Source organism: Rhamphochromis longiceps, linkage group LG10 (genome assembly GCF_057381845.1).
Source record: "Rhamphochromis longiceps isolate RC_006_pf linkage group LG10, R_longiceps_female_GT1.1, whole genome shotgun sequence".
Classification (NCBI taxonomy): Eukaryota; Metazoa; Chordata; class Actinopteri; order Cichliformes; family Cichlidae; genus Rhamphochromis; species Rhamphochromis longiceps.
In genome coordinates this window covers 17,079,258-17,102,023 of record NC_140566.1, presented here as the reverse complement: position 1 = coordinate 17,102,023, position 22,766 = coordinate 17,079,258, and the positions used below count along the sequence as shown (strand labels likewise).

General features: G+C 40.3%; 2 protein-coding genes across 4 annotated transcripts; both read right to left on the bottom strand.

Annotated features, from left to right (window-relative positions):
* Window positions 1–1,774: 1,774 nt before the first annotated feature.
* Window positions 1,775–5,615, bottom strand: LOC146660631 (U11/U12 small nuclear ribonucleoprotein 35 kDa protein-like). Its single transcript, XM_085420602.1, has 2 exons — window positions 5,124–5,615; window positions 1,775–2,948 (listed from the first exon to the last, which is right to left on the bottom strand). The coding sequence occupies exons 1-2, from the start codon at window positions 5,452–5,454 to the stop codon at window positions 2,557–2,559; spliced, it is 723 nt and encodes a 240-aa protein (XP_085276728.1). The 5' UTR covers window positions 5,455–5,615; the 3' UTR covers window positions 1,775–2,556.
* A 937-nt stretch (window positions 5,616–6,552) lies between these two features.
* LOC146660630 (rho GTPase-activating protein 42-like) lies at window positions 6,553–17,163 on the bottom strand. Of its 3 annotated transcripts, XM_085420599.1 has the most exons (8): window positions 16,555–17,163; window positions 13,874–13,969; window positions 13,718–13,779; window positions 9,454–9,525; window positions 7,704–7,817; window positions 7,420–7,601; window positions 7,187–7,268; window positions 6,553–6,954 (listed from the first exon to the last, which is right to left on the bottom strand). In XM_085420599.1, the coding sequence occupies exons 1-5, from the start codon at window positions 16,706–16,708 to the stop codon at window positions 7,755–7,757; spliced, it is 447 nt and encodes a 148-aa protein (XP_085276725.1). In that variant the 5' UTR covers window positions 16,709–17,163; the 3' UTR covers window positions 6,553–6,954; window positions 7,187–7,268; window positions 7,420–7,601; window positions 7,704–7,754. The 3 variants fall into 3 exon arrangements, with proteins under 3 accessions (XP_085276725.1, XP_085276724.1, XP_085276726.1); XM_085420598.1 differs by having other exon boundaries at window positions 7,420–7,817; XM_085420600.1 differs by lacking the exon at window positions 7,704–7,817.
* Between the last annotated feature and the right edge of the window lie 5,603 nt (window positions 17,164–22,766).

Here is a 22,766-nt window from a genome sequence, read left to right as displayed (position 1 = left end):
GAGAGTAAACTCATCATGTCTGTATAAAGATAAGACTCATTTATGATGGCACGCAAGGCTGTGGCTTTGTGTTCAGTGCATGTGTGTGTCTTGGAAATGGTTTGGGCAGTGTGCTATGAGTGAGAAGGCAGAGATGGTAGAGATTATAAAGGTGATTTTGTGATTAAAGCTTAGATTAAAAAAAAACCCTACACTGCCATTAAACTGAAAAACACTGTAATAAAGTATTTAATACCTCAAATAGAACATAAGAAAGACCATATAAGGTTAAATGTGAAAATGCTGTTATAGACACAGAGCATCTGGAGGAGTGATATTGTTTTCTCTGCTGTGCAGTGAAATTCCTGCCACTCTTACTCACAGACACAGGATTGGATTGCCCTCAGCAGTAATTATTTGTGTATGTGTTCCCGTGTCCTTCACACAGCTCTGCGACATCCAAAGCAAATGATTTATATTCATAAGAACATTTCATCTCATTTATGTATAAAGTATTATTCTCTCAAGATTAAAATGAAAAAAGCAAATAGTGTAATACATGTAGTATGATCAAGAAAGTAAGAAAGTTTATTTATGGAAAGTGTGATTACTGTTGATGAAATTCTGCCTTTAGCAAAGTTCTGATTACCCTTCAGCAGGCTGTAACACACAACAGGAATCTCACCATTCTCCTCCTGCATCCTCATGATAAACAGGAAGAGGAAACAGACGCGAGGACAGAGAAGTGAGAGGGAATGAGCAAGAAGGCAACCGTGATCACATGTCAGCAGCAGCAAAAAACGAACAGGAAACAGCCCAGATGCAGTCTCAGTATCAGAAAGACTTCCCTCCCCCATCCTCCTGCCACAGGAGGCGGACACCTGCTTTCCCGCAGCCTGACAACATTGGCATCAACCCTGCGTTCAGGTGAGAGCAGGTTTATCATCATCACAGTGTCCTTCATGTAGGGAGCAGCTACTCTGTGTCTGCGTGCTCTGATTCTTCTGATTCACAGGATCAACTTCAGCACGGTCCAAAGAGAGACTTACCCAGGCTGGCCCATCGTGAATGTCGGGTACGGTGGAAGGCAAAGACCAGCTAAGCATGACTTCTAAGTGGCAGTGGAAATCATCTTGCATGTTTGCATACATGCATGATTAATATTAAATGTCAAAGTCATATTTAACAAATGCTTGAAATTTGTCTTGTCCCAGCATGTATTCCCAATAATCATACAGTAATAAACACAAACCAGTGGAAAAAAGCCTCAGTTTTCAGTGTGTTTGACGTATATGTGTTTGCACTAACTTCATTGTCTCTTCGTATAAATAACACTACAATTGACAGCTTACTACTCAGAACATACTTGGAAATAAAAGTCAGTTCTGCCTCTTGTTTTTTTCTGGTACATTAGAGAATTACCTTTTAATGAAATAAGAGATTCATTTCCCGTCATCTTTCATATTGATGACTTCAGAAATACTTGTGCACAGTTTAAGAATCCACCCAGTGACCCATAACCGAAAGCTGATTGACCTCACTGGGCAGGACCGAGGATCAGATGGCTGAGTAAGAGCTGAGTAAGCATTTGATTCAAATTCCTGAGTTGCATGTATATGGAAAAAGGAGTAAATGTGTTTGAATACTGAGTTTTCTTCCCTCAAGTATAAATCTTGCACAACACATCATTACCAACTCTGAAAACAGGGGTCACATGAGGCTACACTGGAAAACTACCCAACTTGGGAAATCTTAAACATGTTGCAACACTTTGACAAACAGTAACACCTTAGATTTCAAAACAATGACGAATTTTATTGTTTATGATATAATCTGATTTACATTTTTTAAAAAGAAATGGGGCTGACAATGTGCTCTTAAACTTATGCTTTTTTAAAAACAAAACAAAACTGCAAACTCATTTTACATTGCGAGTCACATATAGCCTTTGACCTTGAGTGGGCCGGACCAGCGAAACTTCCCTTTCTGTCAGTGAAAAGAAGTTTAACTATGCATTTAATCCCTGGAATATCTTAATATCAGAAAAAGAAATGCAGTTTTGTTTGTCTCAGTTTATCTACATGATAAACAACATTCTGTAGTAAATGGGGAAAAAAGTCTGTTGGGACTTAAATTGCAAGAAATAAAATTTGAATTGTATATGTGGGGTAATAATATTTATGATAACTGTATAAAAATACAGTTCCGATTTCCCAAAGCAATCCAATTGGACTCTTAAGCAGTGATTCTGGCTGCTGGCGCTCATGTTTGACATGATGGATGTAAGTCTCATTTGGCTGGACACCACCCGTATTGTAATTTTTTCGCTAGAATAAAGACTTGTAAAAAAAAAAAAAAACCCCAACAAAACACAACAACCCTACTTTGTCATTCCTGAGACTTCCCTGAGAAGAACTGAATATGACAGCCACAGGCAGAGTCCTGATTACCATACAGTACAATCTGAAGAATATCAGCATACAAAAAAGTAACCTTTCACACAAACAGTTATCCAAGTCACACACTCATTCACTGTCCTCCTTTGAAAGCTGAAGTGCTGAAGTGCAGCCACATGCTTCATCTCCGGTCCCGGTGCCTGCTCCTGTCTCCGTGCCTGCGGTCATCCCACTCTCGGCCTCTGTCCCGGTCATCTCTCCTTCCTCTGTTGCCCCACTCTTCTGTTCTGTGTCGGTCCCGATCCTCTCTGGCTCTCCCGCTTGGTCTGCCCCACTCCCTCCCTCCACTACCACCACCACCTCGTTCCTGCACCGGGTCTACCCCGAGATTGATGGGTTTACGGAAAGGCCTGTCCCTGCCGCCGAACCGCAGCTGTCCGGATTCCTTTTTCCCTCCAAGCCCGCCGCCGAGCCGCCGCGGCACCCATCCTTTAAGAGTCCTCTCTTGCTCAAAATCCACGAACACTTCATGCTGGTCGACCACCAGCTTGTTGGCGTCCCGGTGTTCCAGATCTACTGGCGTTTAGATCAACTGGCGTTGGTCGAACAGATGTGTGGCAGTCTTGCGTTTCAGTAGCTCCTACCGACAAACCAGCAAAAAAAGCCAAATGTGTCATCTGTGACACTTGTGAGGTTATCTCAAACACACTCCGTCAGTCTTGATGCTGTTGAACAACAAAATGTTTAAAAATGTGGCGAGTTTACCTGGTGATATCCTCGTGCGCGACGCGATCGCGAAAACAGCAAACAAGTAACACCACGCCGATGTTGTTCACGGGACAGCAAGAGTAAACGATCGGGAGACTCTTGTCGTCGTTATCGTCCCCCTCGCACGGTTTATTTCTCCGAATTCAGCGTTTTTGCTTCACAACTACAGCGTGCAGTTTACTTTGTGCACTAACATGGACTCGAGTCAACCAGCGCCACCTCTGGCCAAGTGCCACAGCCTACAGCCAGATCAACCTGTGACACACATCTGCACCACGTTTGAATTCGTGTCATGCACATTTGTACCTTTCAATTGTGTCTGTTTGTGCGTCATGCAAATAAACCTTTGGAAAGAATGAAATGATATCATATATTCCTTATTGGCCTACATTTGTACAAAATTCCAAATTATATACACAAAGTCATAGAAATCACTGCTCCAATTGGTCATCATGATTTTAATATTCTCTTTTTCCATAACAATGAAATACACCTTGGACAAATATGACACATCAATATTTCATTAGTGTTGTCACATCACATCCTGTAAGCATCGTCTGTCTGTGTCTTTTCCCTGAAAATGAATATTTCCAGCCAATATAGGCAATTCATCAACATGGCTGGAGTTATATACAGTCTGTATAAGTGTGGTTAATCTAATGAAGATTTGTAAGGAGACGGCAGTTACTGTGAATTCACAGCAGTTACACAGTGATTAGTAATAAACAGCCAGTGAGAGTGAGTGGATATGACTGTTCCCACCACTAACACATGACCATAGGCCACTACTAGATAAACTTGTGACACATCTGCACCTGCTGCTATGATCACATTGAGTAGAGGCTGAGTGGCTGCACTTACCCCTGGTACATCCAAATCTACCCACAAACATGTTGAAAGATGCAATGCCAGCAATGTGGATTGTCAACACTGAAAACAATCAGTAAGCAAAGACAACAGGGATCATTTGTTTCTGTTTATTTAGCACCCACAACATTTGTAGTCGCCTTCTGCACAGGGGAAGTCCACACACACCGTGTGGTATCACTTTCCACAGAAGGTGCAATCTGCAAGATTGAATGAGATTGTCAGGGTCATTGTCTGACTGTTTATTACTAATCACTGTGTAACTGCTGTACATTCACAGTAACTGCCATCTCCTTATAAATGTTTATTAGATTGACCACACTTATGCAGACTGTATATCACAACCAACTCTAACATGTTTGTTTGCAGAGGGAAGACACAGACAGACTACGCTAACGACATGTGATGTTACAACACTGGTGAAATATTAGTGTGTTCACGACATTTTTCGTATGGGCATAAGTATTGATATCAGGATGGTGATTCTTATGTGTATGTCATTTGGCATTTTGTACAAATGTAGGCTGATAATAAATACATGATATCATTTCATTCATTTCAAAGGTTTATTTGCATGACGCACAAACAGACACAATTGAAAGGTACAAATGTGCATGACACGAATTCAAACGTGGTGCAGATGTGTGTCACAGGTTGATCTGGCTGTAGGCTGTGGCACTTGGCCAGAGGTGGCGCTGGTTGACTCGAGTCCATGTTAGTGCACAAAGTAAACTGCACGCTGTAGTTGTGAAGCAAAAACGCTGAATTCGGAGAAATAAACCGTGCGAGGGGAACGATAACGACGACAAGAGTCTCCCGATCGTTTACTCTTGCTGTCCTGTGAACAACAACGGCGTGGTGTTACTTGTTTGCTGTTTTCGCGATCGCGTCACGCATGAGGATATCACCAGGTAAACTCGCCACATTTTTAAACATTTTGTTGTTCAACAGCATCAAGACTGACGGAGTGTGTTTGAGATAACCTCACAAGTGTCACAGGTGACACATTTGGCGTTTTTTTGCTGGTTTGTCGGTAGCAGCTCCTGAAACGCAAGTCTGCCACACATCTGTTCGACCAACGCCAGTTGATCTAAACGCCAGTAGATCTGGAACACCGGCGGGCCCGGACCACAGATCGCTCCTCTTTGTACTCAATGAAGGCATATCCTTTGGAGAAACCCGTGACAATGTCCCGGACCAGCCGGAGCCGCTGGATGCCTCCGTACTTAGAGAACACTTTGTGTAGTTTATCTTCGGTGGTCTGTGGGTTCAAGCGGGACACAAAAAGCGTGAGCAGTGGGTCTCCAACGACGCCTTTGTTGGGCTTGTACCGGGCACCCATGGCCCTCCAGACCGCTCGATCATGGGGTTCCACGTCTGTGCCGTCGATGCTACCAGCTTTCAGCGGGTCGTACACCTTCGCTATCGGACTCCAGTCAGCCATTTTAAACTAGAACGATGGCACAGGAGACTGGCGGGCTTTACAAACAGTTTTCAGGGCTAATATTTCTCTGCATTAGTCGCCAATTACGCGTTAAACCACACCAGTACCGCTGAATCTATTCACTCTTCCAAGTGCATCAACAAAAACATTCCGTAATGAAACGGGGTCCAGTGTGTCACATTTTAAAGTCCCCCTACTCGCCCGACTAAGGATACTAGAGTTCCGCTGTGCTAAGATACTTAGACCAACTTAAAACTTAAATTAAAAATAGATAACGTAGATTAATTATAGCATCAGTCGACAAATTTGCAAGTATGAAGTAAGGTTAATTATTATTAATAATAAATAATACTTTTTATAAAAATAAAAAGTTTATAAATAAAACTTTTTATTCATTGCACAATACTGTCACTTTTTTAAAAAAAATAATAATTTTATATAATTACACCATAATCAATAGCATAGATAGTGACAGATTAAAGGCAATAGCATTGTTGTGTTATTAAGCCATTGGTCTAGCATGTGCAACCAGGACACCGATTCCTTGATTCTACAAATCATTCTTCCATAATTCTTTTTGACAGTGCTGGTGGAAAGTGCCTTAAAACTTTTACAGATGTTAGACTGAATCGGACATTGCTAGAAAAAATATTAGAGCCCAACCTGATTCCCTCACTGTGAGAGTCACAGCATCCTGTCAGTGTATGTACTCCCTGATTAATATGGCAAGGAATGGCTTATTTGAATGCCGCTTTTTTCACATCTCTGTAGGTCAGTCTTTTTTAGCTACACCACAGAACTCTCAAATGTGCATTTATCTTGTACACAAAACCCTCACAGCTATACCATACCATCGACAGTCAGCTGTGGACACTCTCTTTCAGCATTTGGTTGCTGTGCACTACGTTTCATTTTGGAGTCATGAGGGACATGTCTCTATTTCTATGTCCAGGACCAAAATATGTTGGTTGTAACAAGCGGTTATTTGAGTTACTGTTGCCTAATAAAATGGGTGGTAAGTGTATAAAATTATCTAAAAAGACTGAATGTCAAATGCTATCCAAGATCCAGGTGCCTGAACACTCTTGGGACAATGCATTACAAAAACATTCTTTAATAAAACACTGAAACCACAACAGCTTCTGCTCCACGGTGAATAACTTCTTACAAAAATTGTGAACATGCTTCACTTCATTTTTCTGTACAGTTCCATCTGATACACATGGTACAGTATCAAAAGGGTTTGGAAAGGTGAAACAAATTCTTCTATGTAGTTTATTTAAAAAAGAACTTTTGCTGCGTAGATGCATCTAGTCTTGTTGTTCTAACAGCATAAAAATTATACATAAAGGTTGAGCAGGTGTGCTCTTTAGCTCTGCTCCAGATTCATCATTTTCTGAAAGCCTTTACATATCCTCCACACTCCATTTATAGGCCGCTTCCTGCACAGCCTTTTTATCTGCCATCCTCTGGTAGCGTTTCTGTTCAAAACCATTTGACCTGCAAGACACAAATAAAATAACCCTATTAATTATGATACGACAAGCTAAAAGGCCAAAGACAATCCATTCAATTAGGCGCAAATTTAATATAGACGTGGAAAAAAATGATCACAATTTCTTTACCATTAATGTGCAAAATGACAAACTGATGTGTGTATTAAAAACATTCAATATTAAACTACAGTTCTGTCCTCAACGGTTTTCCTCTGTCACCGATGCACAAACTCTACCTGTCAACTCCATCCCAGCGGTACCCCGGTGGAATATTGAACCGGTTTGGAGGTGGAGCAGGGCCTTTATATCGAGGTTTCTCTACAAAAAATCAAAACAAACATACAAATAAATAAAAATACAAACAGTAGCAAAAACAAAACTGCTGCTATTTAAAAGCTTCTTACAAGGATTGACCTGGTGAAATAAAATAAAGTCATAAATAAAATAAAACATATATAATGTTAAATACCTTGTGTTTTTGTGCCACGGTCCTTTTTACGCCTGAGCATTGCAGCCATAGGATCGCCTTCTCTTTCCTGTTCTCTCAACATGCGGTCAAGATCCTCATCGTCACGGTGACGTGCCAGTGGCTTCTGGGCTTCGTGCAGCGCGTCCTCAAGTTTCTGCTGATGCATCTGGCTCTGTGCCAACCTATACATACATTTTAACATAAACCATTGAACCACTTTTATAATTTTTTATGTGGATATAATCACATAAACTGTGATATTTGAAATGATCATGCACATTTACCCTTTTCCCCACTGAGCGTATTTCTCGTCTCTTGCCGCTTTTTCACCAGACTTAAGTGTTGTTCAGACTTAAGTGGGTTTTATACTTTCCACATCTGCGAATCTTCTTGGGTGTCTGTGAATTTCAATTACAATGCACCAACTACATATGCGCGTAGGCAGTGCAGTTTAAAGAAGTATAACTGGAATGATTACTCAGTCGTTGGGTCTCCAGTGGTCCGTGTATAATCGAGGCTTTAAAATATCTCATCATCTACATCTCTCCATGCTACCCTGTCGCACCTGGAGCACCAGGGGAGCTACACACGCCTCCTCTTTATTGACTTTAGCTCTGCCTTTAACACCATCTTTCCTCACAGCTGGTGTGCAAGCTGTTAACCCTAGGAGTCCCATATTCCACCTGTCTATGGATTAAGGACTTTCTGACAAACCGTACACAAAGGGTTACGGTGGGCCCCCACATCTCCTTTTTTTAAAAATCAGTCTTTTGTAATTATATTTAAACTTTTTCTCTTGACACCACAGGCTAAAACTTTATCATACAAAGTAGAAGCTATATATGAACATATTCCAGAAACACCACCATCTTCTCTGGGCTAACGCTTATTTGAAATGGACTGAGGCAAAGCAGAAAACTGCTCTGTGGTCAGACTAAAGCGGAGACACACCTTTATCTGGTTTGTTATCAGTGCTCAGCTCAAAAGTTTGAATCTCCTGGGGTGCGTCAGTGCCTGTGAAATTAACAGCTTACACATCTTAAAAGGGGCCGTCAATGCTGAAGGTTTTACAGCAACTTGTGCTCCCAGATTGTCTTTTCAGTGAAGGCCTTGGATATTTCAGCAAGACAATGCCAACTACTCAACCAGTATGGCTTCACAGTAGAAAAGTCTTGCAGTCCAGACCTTTCAGCAGCTGAAAACATTTGGACATTATGAAATAAAAAAATATGGGGCTGTTGAGCAGCTTTAACTGGTTATATTTGCAAATCACTGCGTTCCATTTTTTGTTTCAATTTCTCACATCGTCCTAACTTCTTATGTAATTTGTTTTATTCTACAGATAAAAGTTAGGCAGTCACTAAAGTTTTGAGTTTATCCTGCTGGAACTGTGAGTTTCAGTAGCACATTTTTTGGAAGAGACACACTAAAAATAGTTACGATAACATCTCTTTTACAAAAACAGCTGTAGCTCTCAATGCCACACGTGTATCTCTATTCTCTGAGAAGTGACTACTGGCATTTCTCACGCAAACACCTGCAACATTTCAGGCTGAGGAGTTACTTCCAGTAATACAAAGAAGTGAGCTTTGATTTCATTTTCAGGACTAGTAATCGACCACGTGATGCTGCTATCTACATCCTTATTTTTCACTGAAAAAGAAAAGAGGAAACCAAAAAATAGATAAAACTGGATTATACAACTCGAGACAGCTGCTGAAACCAGACACCAAACTCATTTTTTGTTTACACTGTCTGTCTGAGTTCAACCATCCCTCTGTCTGTGACGTGCTCCTTTTCTTGCCCTCCCAGCGTCCGTTCCCATGACCTTGTTGCTGACACTGGACTGTGATCCATCATTTATCTCGACAAATTGGATTCTCTGATCGCTGACTAACAACCCGAGCGGGACCAGAAAGAAGCAGAGTGATCTGTCTGATCACCACCCAGAGTGCTGCATACCAAATGAAAGCAACATCCATGTTCATAATCTACTCAGCAGTGACCCTTCGACTATAAGAAGAGGAGGTATACCTTTACAGCTCCAATCTGTTCCTTCCGAAACTTCTCGAGTGGTGAGATCAAAACATCATCAGCATTTTGGATCTAAGAGATGAAAACAGAAAATGCAGTCAGCTCAGTGTGTCATATCGAGTAAATATCGAGACAAGCAACATAAATAAAGCAACAGCTCCCATGAGGGCTTTAGCGTCTCACTCAAAATAGCTTTTATCAACTGGTCAGCAGAGGCTTGCCTTTTATTATTCTGAGAGTTTTACCTTAAAACAGGAAAATTTAATTCAAAATATTTCAAATCAATATGCTAACAAGACAATCTATCGAAAACTTCACCAAATTGTTGTATAAAAGCAAATTTCTGGTTGAGATTTACTCTATTTACCTTGTCAATTGTAAACTATTTAAATGGAAATTATTGAGAACAGAGGTAGCAAGGTATGTATATTTGAGCAAAGCAAATGATCTGAATAATCAAACACCTTTTAATGCCTACACTTTACCTGCTGCTGACATAACAAAAAAAAAACAAAGCTTAAGCTTCATCACCTTGAAGAGCTGTTCAAACATCACAGTAACACCCAGCACAAACATTTAGTTATGATTTCGTCATGCTTGGCACATACAGTACTCTGCCAAAGCCTCAAGCCATCTCACATTCCTTTATATTGTGCCAAAGCCAGACTTTCTGAAGGTCTTTTAAAGCTTTTCTTTTGACATCGGCTCCTTTTTCACACATTTGCTATCCAGTCTTTGTATCTGACCATTTGCAAAATGACAATTATCCCAAACAAACTGCATACCTGGATAGAAAACACACAATGAAACACTATTAGTCATGGATTGGCCTCCCCACAATAATGTTGAACCTGGACTTCAACATCAACAACAACAGTGTGAGATTAGAATGGAACAAAAGGCAGCCAACATCCAAAGGATAAAAAGAAAAAATCTGATTGTCCTTCGAGAAGCCTGTAGAATTGTTCCTGAAGACTACTTGAAGAAAGAAAGCTTGCCAAAGAGAGTTCAGGTCTTGTTGAAGAATAAAGTTGCTCGGTGGTGATATCCAATTTTGACTATAAGGTTTGTCAGAAATGCCCTTTTTTTTTTTTTTGCTTTATACAATGTATTCCTGTTGTCCTAGAAAAAGATAAAGACATGAGGGGTGGCTCAAGACTTTTGCACATCACTCTATTTAAAAACACTAGACATAAAACTGTTTTTTTGCCAGTAGTCATTGAAATACTGCAAACCAAAGAGCTCTGATGCAAAGTATTTCACAAAATATTGGCCAACACTGGCCTGTTTCATCAGAAAAATTACAGTAAAACTGCTGTAACATTTCTGCTGGTTGAGTTGCTGCAGTATGTATGAGAAACTTGTGAGTGAGAGGCTGTGGTACAGAGGGGTTATCAGAACTGAGGACTCTGGTGTTTACATTAGGTCTCTGCCCTCTTTAGTCAGGAGTCTATATATTGCAAATGTCGGTCAAATCTTACTTTGTTCTGTCTCAGTTGATTTAAGCATCAGACTATAAATATACCCCCACTCCCACATCATGACTCCACTTTCACTTTGACTTTCGTGCTGCCCTAATACCCCAAAAGAGATCTGGTTTCTTATTACATTCAGCTGGATGAAAGTGAAATCTAAGAGACTGAAGTCCATTGTCAGGTCACAATAATGGTCTTTTTAGGTTGGACGGGTAGGTATTTCAGAGGAACTCATTTGCTGGAATTTCCCTTAAACATAATAATGATAATAATGATGTTGTTAGAAGGGTTGGAGTAGTGCCACATTAAGTGGAAAAGCATGCAATCGAAATGCGTGCACACACATACACACTCACAAAGAGAAATGGGCAGTCAAACACACACACACAGGACCCTTATATGGACTTTCCCAGGCACTGGGGCTGTGCTCACGCTCACAGGGGAATTGGCAGAATAGGTTCCACATGGTGCCTCTGTAACCAGACCGTGCTCACAACCACAAAGACACACACATGAGGTTGCATACTATGCACATACATTGCACATGCGCACAGGTTTGCCTTCACACAGACTGTGCCAGACTCGAGTCACCCTGAAACAAAGACCTCTGACTGATGGAGGTTCTCTGAGTCAAAGACATTTCCCAAATTGCCATGGTGCACAAAGTGCTGTCGGTAAAACGTATTCACTAAAAAAAAAGAAGGTGTGAATCAGACTTGTGGGAACTGGACTGAAGTAGGAGCTCGAGGAAGTGACAGTGGCTAAGAATGAGTTCAGCTTTTAAACAGAAATCCTGTACATAGTAACTAATAGGGCTGCTCAATTAATCGAATTTTAATCACGATTACGATCTGGGCTTTCAACGATCATTAAAAATGACTGAGCCGATTATTAGCCCCTCCCTCATTTATCCGCGACACCTTAAAGGCCGGTCCGTAAAAAGTATTGTCGGGCATAAACTGGTCCGTGGCGCAAAAAAGGTTGGAGACCGCTGATTAAGAGGACCCGAGGGAAGCTCGGAAAGCTAAGCAGAAGTTATTTGGAGAGGAGAGTGACTGCCGTTGGTTGAAAAGAGAGGTTAAAAAAAACTTCAGTGGTGTTGCACACTATTTTATATTATTTTTTAAAGTCATTGTTAACCCTTTAAATCCGGTCAGAGCAGCACGCTCCGTTTTGTGTAACGATTTTTAAATCCCTGTAGAACCTGAACCGTGTAAGCTAGCGCAATAATTTGTTTTGTATATGAAACCGGAGGAGTTGTACTTACATCTTATGCCATCAGCTTGTCCTCGGTCACGGTTTCCTTCCACATATAGCTTTGCAAAAATTGCATAAAAAGCGCTTGCAGGAACAAAAACATAATATTCCAGAAACACGCTTTGCCGATCCGATCAGCTGTTAGTAACACTTCCCACAGTGAAACAGACATCAGCGCGAACTATCGCATGTCCGCCATTTCCTGGCCGAAACTGGAAGTGACGTCATTTTCGCGGAAATGTAGTTTTTTACTTGTAGGCCTTAAAAACCTATACTGGTCATGTTTGACTTTTCTGAATAGTTTCTGAGATGCTTAGAACTCAAATTGCACTGCTGGAAATAGTTTATTTTGATGCACCTGCTGTTTTCTTTGCAAATTTGCATCATAGGATTGTTTTTTTGTTTTTTCTGCAGTGTATATAAAAATTGGTGTATCTCAAAAATAAAACTATGAAGACACTCAAAATAAATTTCCTGTTGTTGTAAACTATTTTTTGCAACTTTTTTGTATTTAAAGTTTTAAGGGATAAACCTCTTAAATTTCTCCAAGTAGAAATATATGTAAAAAACAAAACAAAAACTATTTTCAATTTTTTTGTAGTTTATTGCACTTTTTTGCAATTAATGTAGTTACTATGGACTTAATGCATACATATTATTAAAATATGGGCCATATCAGTTGTATAGCAACTTGAAATGCTCCCACAAATGGCACTACAACATGTAAAAAAATAATATAAGCTCTGGCGGACTTAGTTCTATGGTAGGTCTTAAAGGGTTAAATAAATATCGTCAAATAATCGAGATCTCAATTTCAGTGAAAATAATCGTGATTATCATTTTTGCCATAATCGAGCAGCCCTAGTAACTAATGACTTAAATCTTAATCAGTAATGGTGAATAAACATGTTTTTTTTTTGTCCACTTGGGCTGGTGAAAAAGTTGTGAACACATTTACAGTCACATATTGGGTTGATCATTAGCATTCATTTGAAATTGCTTTCTAGCCTCCTGGTGATCCTATTTTTAATATTTACTCCTTTTTTGGTCAGTGTATAGTAGTTAGTAAGGTAATGTACAGTGAGATGGTTTCAGCTCGGCCAAAATGACACTGAGAAAGAACTGAGAGGGAACCAAAACAGGCTAGTTTCAGTTCTCTCGTGATAAAGTTCTGCAGACCTGAAGGAAGCCTCAGATTCAAGTGGTATTTTTTCCCTTTCATGCTGCCACAGTATTTTCAAATTCTTACTATTAAAAAAAAAATTACAGGTGCTTAAAGATGGGATGCACTTGCTGCTTTCTGCTGCTCAACAGGAGACATAGAGTGCGAACACATTTCTGGTTGGTTTAGACTTTGGTGATAGCAGTTTGGTTAATTTTTTTAAGAGATGAGCATAGTCAGCCAGAGAAAGATGACAGGTATAAATATCTACAAGAACAAACATCCTACAGTTAGTTATCAATGTATCAAACTGCTACCAAGTCTGTATTTCTACGCACCCACACTCAAATACAATCACACATTTTCTTACCAGACGTTTTCTCTCCTCTTCCATGGTGCTTAAGAGCTGAGAGAACTCCTTTAAAGACTGGGCTGCAAAATAAATAACACATCCCACTGCTGTAAAAGGCTTTGCATATCTTAAATATTGTGCAAGCTTGTGTAAAAAGTGGCATTTCTGTCTCACCTATATTGACCTCATCATCAGTCTCTGCATCTCCAATGCATTCAAACTGAAACTCCTGCAGAGACTGTGAGAATCGCTGTACAGCAAGAGAAAGACCTGAGGAAGACAGGTAGAAGTTCATTACGTCAACTAAAGCATTGTTAACAGCTGGATTACGGGTAACATCTTTAACTTAGCCTGTTTAGCTTTTTGCACAAGTTGCCATCAGCGGCCACCTGAAATGCTCCCTTTGTTCTACAGGTTGCAGGGAAAAATCACTTATTCCATCCTGTAATAAACCATTAATATATTTTCCTACAAGTCTCTTCAAGTGTGATGTAAATGAAGTGCCACACCCTGCAACAATCTCCTGTGTGTTTACGTGTCCAAACAACACTCCAATAATAGAGTTTAATACCACAGTTTATTCTCTAAGGCACACAAAATACTTGGCTGCATTCTGTCATTAACACACCCTGAGATTGTTGTGCAGGGCAGCCGCTGAGAAAACATCTTAATCATACCACTCCACTGCAAACTGGTAATAAAACCATTAAACTGTCATTTATATTTCTATCAGTGTACACCAGATTACTGCAAAAACTTTGTTCAGGTTGAATGTATGAAAACAACAAAACAACCACTTCATTCTGCACTCGATTTGGTGTCCAGGACTGTTTATGTCCTAGACTGCATTCGTGCAGAAAAATGTGCTTAATGTGCTTATTGTGATGAGGGTTTGTTTGGTGTCAAATAACTTGCTTTTGACTGGTTTTCAGGTTATTTCACATCTGTGTGGTCACAGAGCAGTCAAACACCTTGTGTGTTTAAGGTGACCCCCTCGTGTTCCCTCAATCTTACAATTCAACACTGTTAGGCACACACTTTTTCCAAAGTATGGCTTTTTACTTAGAGGCTGCACCAAAAGACATCATTTCATCAAGGTTCTCCTGAAGTTAACATGTGGAAATCACCACAATAACACAAACATTGGAGACTTTTGTGAAGTATAAACACAATAAAATATACAACTACAATAAAGACTCGAAAACCCTTAATAACTGTGTAAAACTAGTGGTAGGTGATTCTCAAGAGGTTTTTTTTTTCAGCTCAAAATGAGATGTGCCATTTCATGGATGAACTAAAACCTAGATTATTATCAGAGAAATCATCCTCTGAACAGTTAACAACAGTTTTAAAGGCTGCTGGGATTTTTTTTTTTAAGAGAGAGAGGATGCATGAGAGTAAGACATCTAATGCGAAAAAGTACACATATTTACTTAGCAAGAGATTTGGAAAACATTCAAATAAAATATATCTCTCTTTCACTGATTTACTCTCAGCATTGGTAATATGTCCCACATTGTCCCTCACAAGCATACTTCTTGTCCTATATTTACTGTTTTTGAAGTCTGGTCATGCTTCTTTTAACAGAGGTTAAAACTCCAGCAACACTTGTGGTATTATTGCTTCACCCTGGTGAAAGCTGCAAGCTGAAATGTGGTGATCAAACAATAAAATTGAAGCTTCAGCCTCTTTAGACTTCATGTTCTTCTTCATCCAGTTCGGAAGTAGGTAAGGTTTTCTGACAAACCTCTGCCTTGTTTTGACCTTGTGTGTATACAGCTGGCAGCGGCAGGTGATGACCTCAGCCAACAGGTGAGCCAAAAACCCCACCCCCCCACCTTAATCAAACACTACAAACAACAAGGAGGTATATGCTGTTTGAAAGCTGTCATCAGGACAAGAATATGGCACCCAGTCAGTAACCCAGCCATGTGCCTTTATACTGTCAAATGAAGGTGTCAAAATTAATAAACACACAGTCATTAACACGATCTTTGGGGGCTGACCTGTACTATGTAAGGTTATTTGATGGTGAATGCCATGAGACTGAGCAACCTTCTTTAAGACTTTCTTTGCATAGCATTTGCGTGTTCCAGTTATTTCCAACCATTTAATAAATACAAGGTATTCTGGGGCTGGCGTTTAAAAAAAATTGTATTCAGGAAAAACCCCAAATGTGATAATAATAAAGATTCATATGTGCAAAAATGTGAATATTTCCAGTTTTCCTCTGTTTTAAAGAAATTGAGAGTTTAGTGCCTTTAGGTTTAGTACTAATACCCAAGCAAAACAAGCTAAATTAACATTCTTCTGCCACTTTAAAAAAAAATACCCACTGTTTATAGAAAAAAAAATCAAAAACATCACTGATATAGTTAATGTGGACATGGTCTTTTTATATATTTTCAGTAATCTAGCCGAAATCAGGTAACACCCAATAGTAGCTTGGTGGGTGGAGGTTAGGCGGTGGTCCTGCTGTTTTGGGCCCTCAAGGCAGTTGTCAGCTGTTTGCTGCTTTCTGCTAGTTAAAACCTGTATGTAACAGCAGACTACAATATTGTAAAGGTGACCTACATCAACAAATTAAGGTGAACAAATATTATTAATTATTAACTCGCGCAATAGCTGCTGTGTATATCACAGACCTACACTGTGCATAACACTGTAACTACCTTCCAAACTGTCCTGCTCATACTACACACACAAATGAAAAATGAGACACTCAAGGTTCAAGTCCCTACAGTGGTTCTGTTTGGAATGATACCCAGAGGACTTCCCTTTGGATCAGGTTGCATAAATCACTGCAAACTGCACATTCGCTCCCAAGAATCAGCTATTAATCAGCGCGTACTTACTTTTAAGGGCAGATATGAGCATGTTTCCATCTTTGATGAGGTCTTTTATGAACCTGTTGGTTCGCTCCAACTCTATTTCATGGCACTGCAGCCGCTCTCTGAAATCCGGGCTGTCCAGGAAAGAATCACTGAACTCCAGCGTCGGCAGACCCATCGCTAGATTAATACACGCCGCTAATTACGAGAGAACAACAGCACGACGCCTTCTCTGCCTCCTCGGCGAGACACCAAACGGTGTTTCAGTGTGCTCCGAGCAAATTTCTCAGAAATTTCCTCCAGCTACTCTTTTTCATGCCTTTCTTACTTTTTTCCCAGCAGAACTTCCGGACACAAGAACACAACAGAGTCTCTGATAGAGAAGGCTTGGCTAAGCTATACAACGAGCTCCATGCAGCTTCTCTCCAGCCTTCTTACTGTCGCTACTTTCATATAAGGCGTCGCGCTGACTTCTTATTTACTTATTAGGTGAAGCAAAGCGGACGTACGGCCGTGCAGAGTAACTAACAGGGCTTAATGTTGGTCGCACCAAAGAAAGAAGTCGGCAAAGACTGGCTAACTTTGTCTACGGACGGATCCTAGTCTTGTTACTATGGGAACGGGAGACTCCTGCTGGCGCGTGCTGAAATTGGTGGAAAACTTGGCAAAGAATACAAATGGGCCGATAACTCTGTGATCCACAGGTTTTTAACAATATGAACACCAGCGGCAGCAACAACAACAATAATTTTAATAATAGAAAATACTCGAGCAAATTTTTAAATAAATTATTTTCCTATGAATAAATACTTAAATAACACAACAGCTCAAATTAAAGTCCTGAAAATCTGTTTCATTTCAGCGCGAATTGTCAGTATATTCCGGGTGAAGTGAAAGCGTTACAAGGAACTGTGTATGTCAGCTGATGTGTTAAAGGATTAAAAAGTACCCTGCCGTTTTTCCCTTTTTTTCTCTTTTTTTTAAACCCCGTTTTCCTCACAGACAACTAGAGACGCCTAGATGTACTGTACATCGATGAGCCACCTCATTAACTACATAACTACAGGGTAACTAACACTGATTGCCTGTTACAATGCAGTGTTCATCTGGGATACTTTGGGTGCTGGCACTGGGTGGTGTTTTGACACTTACCAACCCACCTGGACATTGTTGCAGACCAGTCATGCATCCCATCGCAGTTACACTCCCCAGTAACAGCAGCCTCTACAAGTGGATGAAAACCAGACCACAAAAACTGCTCAACAAAGGTATTAAGCTACTTTCCCCAACAAAACAAGCCCACTGAGAATCCAGAGCACACCTGATCTATGGAGGTCCCAGGCAGCCAACAGGACCTAGAAACCAATCCACTGTTAACATCCCAGTGGTAGACTCCAGGAGAACACGTCCTACTGTATTTCAGTACCCCCAATGCATGACAACTAATGTGACCAGATCCAAATAAACGTAGGACCAAATAAATGTGGGACAAAGTGCAGTGACTATAAGGGAGAATGACATGGACATGTTACTCGTACTGAGCAATGGGTTAAAAATGTGCTATATCTGACTCAAACACACACACAATATGTAAGCTAAAGCTTGAGAATCAACCACTCCGTATCGCCATATAACCCCAACAGACCACTTCAGTCTCAGAATGCTGGCTTACTCATGGTTCCTTGGGCATTTGAAAGTAGAAAGGGAGGCAGAGTCTTTGGCTTTCAAGCCTCTCTTCTATGGAACCAGCTCCCAGTTTGGATTCGGGAGATTTTGTTACCCTGCAATAGGTTTATGGTTCTGGGGGCTTTCCATGATACACAGAGTGTTTCTTCTTCACTCATCTTTTTTCGCTCTCCTTGTATTTGTACACTACTCTGCATCATTAAATATTAATACTTTCTGTCTCTCTCCCACAGCCTGTCTTTGTCCTGTCTCCCTCCAGTCATTCACACACACACACAGGGTCAGTTCAAGTGGCTGCCCCTCCGTGAACTTGGTTCTGCTGGAGGTTTCTTCCTGTAAAAGGAGAGCTTTTCCTTCCCACTGTCGCCAAGTGCTAATTGTTGGGGTTTTCTATGTGTTATTGTAGGGTTCTTACCTTACAGTATAAAGCACCTTGAGGAGGTTGTTCTTGTGATCTGGCGGTATATCAATAAAATTGAATTGACTGTGAAGCACAAATATGCTGTATTTATTTAAATTTCTTTCTCTCTCTTTTTTTTTAGTATACACACTTCTGTAGTCCCCCTTAATCTGGACATAACTGTTGAAAGTGTCATCTATTTCACATGCTATCCGATGGTTAAGTGATGACGTGACAAATCCTACTTCCGGGCCTAAAGTAGTCTGCGTTTAGGGTTGCCAACCGTCCCTTAAAATACGGAATCGTCCCGTATTTCGAAACAAAAGTACACGTCCCGTATTGAGCTAATAAGGGACGCACTTTGTCCCGTAATACAGTGAGAATCAAAAGTAGTCTATAAATGTTTATGGAATTAACACTTTGTTTGAAAACATAATTCCCAGCCCCTCTCCTGCTTTGTGACCAATGAGCTGACAGCACACTTATGACAATTCGAGTATGACAATTCAGATTACCGCTCATCTCATTGGTCGAGGAAAGGTCGCTTGCGGAGAAAATACCGGAAGACAACAGATGACCACAACAAGAAGCATGGCCAACAGGGGAACAAACGCCGACTCTGCGGTGCAAGTCTCGGATGACAGTACACCTAAAGCTGGGCAAACACTGTGCGATTTTTTTCAGTCACGTTATTCAGCTCCTGCTCAAACTGCACGATTGACTCGCAGGGGTTAGAAGTTCGTATGTCACGATGTACTCTCACACTATACGGCCCGATGCTCTGATGGGACCTGAGTGCTCACACTGTGCCTCCATAACATGAAGGTTATAACAGAAAATCTGTCGCTCGCTCTCTCTGTCTTTCACTCACACAGACACACCACTACCATCAACTTTGCTAAATTGCTAATGAAAAACATTGATCAGGCAGCTGTGATTGAGCAGCAGTGTAAATCCAACTATTTTCACGGTTGTTGTGGTTGTGATAATTTTGTGATGCCACATCGAAAAGGCTCGGATGAGCTTTCCAAAGTTCTACAAGTTGTGCCTCCATCGCTTGTGTCCAGATCACACGCTGCACAGCCGTGCTGCGCCGTCTTTTTCACCAACGTTTACGTTTGCGCGCGAGCAGTGTGAGCGGCTGTGGTGAGAACCTCACGAGCGATTGATGATCGGGAGCTGGTCGTGAGGTGTTAATCACTTCTCGTTACCCCACGTATACTACACGACGCACGATGAAGGCCAAAATCGGTCCGATCACTCAAAAATCGGCTCAAAATGGGCCAAAAATCGCACAGTGTGAGCCCAGCATTAGAGCAGCAATGTTTGTTCCCCTCAGAGAAAGGGAAGAATGGGAAAAGGAAAACACCTGGCTGGAAAACGTTAATATGGGCATGTGCAGTGAATATCAGCGCTATGTGGCCAGAAGTGTGATAATATAATTTATTTTGTGTAATAAACAACTGCAAGGATAGATGATTACAACAAATTGATGACTAATACATAAAAGTAATACATAGATGAATAATGATGATGAGTTATGATGCGTAATCATGGGAACAAGCGGGTTTACAAACAGGAGCAGCTGATTAGCATTAGAAAAGCTGAAATAATACCTCAACTGAAGCCAATTGTACTAAATGCACTAAATGTGCACTGTTACAAGAATATTTTTCTTTCTATTGTTTTCTATTATTTTAAGTTAAGCAGGACAGAGTGCTTTTAAAGAAAGATTTACTTATATTCTCAAAAGTTAAGCATGACAGGCTTCTGTTTAAGAAAGAGACCTGTTTTACTGTGTTAATGTTGTCATTTTGAGCTAAAAATAAATGGCTAAATGATCATTTGTTTCACATGTGTTCATATCACAAAGAATAGAATATGCATCTACTTAAATCAACTTCAAGTCAAATGGTTAAAAAAATAATTTCACACACAAAAAAAGAGCTAGAAAATTCACCACACTGGGAAGGGTGAAGACAACTGGGTCGCCCGGCCCTGGCCACGAGGTGTCCCTTATTTATTTTTCAGGGAGTTGACAACCCTATCTGCGTTTAATATGGCTTTTGTGTTGTTAACATGTTTAATGTTTTGTATTTTCTTCTATTTAATCTCAAAAAGCTCCTAAAACAGTCAGTGATCACTGTTGACCTCCCTCGGCTTTTATTACCGCTAATCATTTATTTAAGCTCAGTTTTTAAAACCTTAGAATGTAACTGCAGCCCAGCCCATGCAGCAGTATATGAATGACTAACCTCGTATTGTGGATGGATTATCTCAGTTGTTCTCCTGGCTGAAGTTTGGTCCTTTTACAGCATCCTGCCATGCGATTACATTTGTTCCTGACCACCGAGAACACTCACGTTAACTTTTATCGAGTGGGAAAAAAGTTAGCTTGTTTATATTATGCTAACATAGCTGTGTTGCTAGCGGTCACATAGCACATCATTATATACCAGCTAGCCCAACTTCAGTAACCCTACAAACGTCACTGCTGTTTAGCTTTCTGTCTTCATTTATGTTGGAAGTGATAGCAGAGCTGTACGTTTTCATTTGTTTCCAAAACCCGGCAGTCAGGACATGCTATATTGTATTTAGATAGAAGCTAGCGAGCTAACTCCCTGCTAACTTCTAACTCCGTTAAATGTCATAAATTCCGTTTTCATGGATGCCTGGATGTTAAACTCAATTGTTACACCTGGTAGAGCAGAACGCTGATCATTTTATTAAAGATGAAAGACTTTAGACAGTTTTTCAACGCTTAGTAATGCCATAGTTATCGTTTGATATATGGACCTGCAGCAGAGTTTAGGTCCAGACACGGCTAGTGACGTCAGACTGAACAAGGAGACGACTAAGCTCCAGTTACATCAGTGCAAGTAAACAAACAATATATATAAGAAGAGTAAGAAAATAAATATACACTTTAGGACTAGGGATAAAGGGATCAATAACAATTTAAAATTTACAGTTTGATGATTTAAAGTCTCACACACAACCGAAAGGGGAGGAGGGGGCGGCTGCTTCCAAATAGAGCGCATTTCATTCATAATGATGTAAATCCAAGCCCATTATGTATTCATGATTTGAATCCTGGGTTGTGTGAAATCTCAGAAATGCACCCTAGACAAAGTGAATCTGTGAAAGGTGTGTTAGATCATGTTGTGGTGATCCTTGGGTTGAGGGATGGGTGTTCATACTGCAGTGCAAAATTAAAACCAATGGAAGATGGACAAGAAAAGTTCAAAGCCATCAGGTCCTCAGTTTAGAAAAAAGAGAAAAGAAGAGGAGGAGAAACGAGCAAAAGATACAGGTAAGCAGATGTGTCATTGGATAATGGCAGGTCATCCTGAAACAATCAGAATCAAAATACTTTATTAATCCCTAAGGAAATTATGTGGATTACAGTTGCTCCAAGAAGAAATGGTAAAAATAGTAACAGTAACGGACTAAACTCCAAACAATACATTATATTACAGATTTTAATATTAATTAGTCATTGTCAATTGTTGATTTGTTCTGTTCTCATTGTATGACGAATTATGATGGCTGTTTGGTAGCCGTTTGCATACTATGCATACTCTCTCTCTCTCTTCATATGTGTGTGTGTGTGTGTACAACAGCTTTATGTTAATGTACAAATATGTTTATGTGGTTTCCATGGTTTTTGCATCTTCTTTAAGTGCGCGTCAGTCCATCTCGGAATTCGACAAGACTGGTAAGCTCTCAACTTGCTCTCCGTCTGATATGATCAGGGTTTTTTGTGTGTTTTCTTGAGGTTTTGCGACGCTGCGTGTTAAAGGCCTAGCAGCCGTCATTTAGCCAATGTGAGCCACTCTGTAAGAGCAGGTGGGAGGGAACAGCTGCTTCTGTTGTAAACGTGCTTCCGACTTGGAAATTTCCTCGGTCGAGTGGGTTATCTGGCATTTCCCCTCTTGAGTTTTCTAAACACTAATTTTTGTCGATATTTTAAGTTTGTTAGTTGGACAGAGTTAAATTAGATGTCGAAAGTTACTCTTGTCTACTGGTGTTTGTTATTTAAAAGGAATCTGACAAGATGATTCAAATAAAAACAAACGGTCAAAAACTAATATTTGGCTCTCACTTATGCTAGTCTGTTTTTGAATGTAAACAAATCATCCAATCTAAC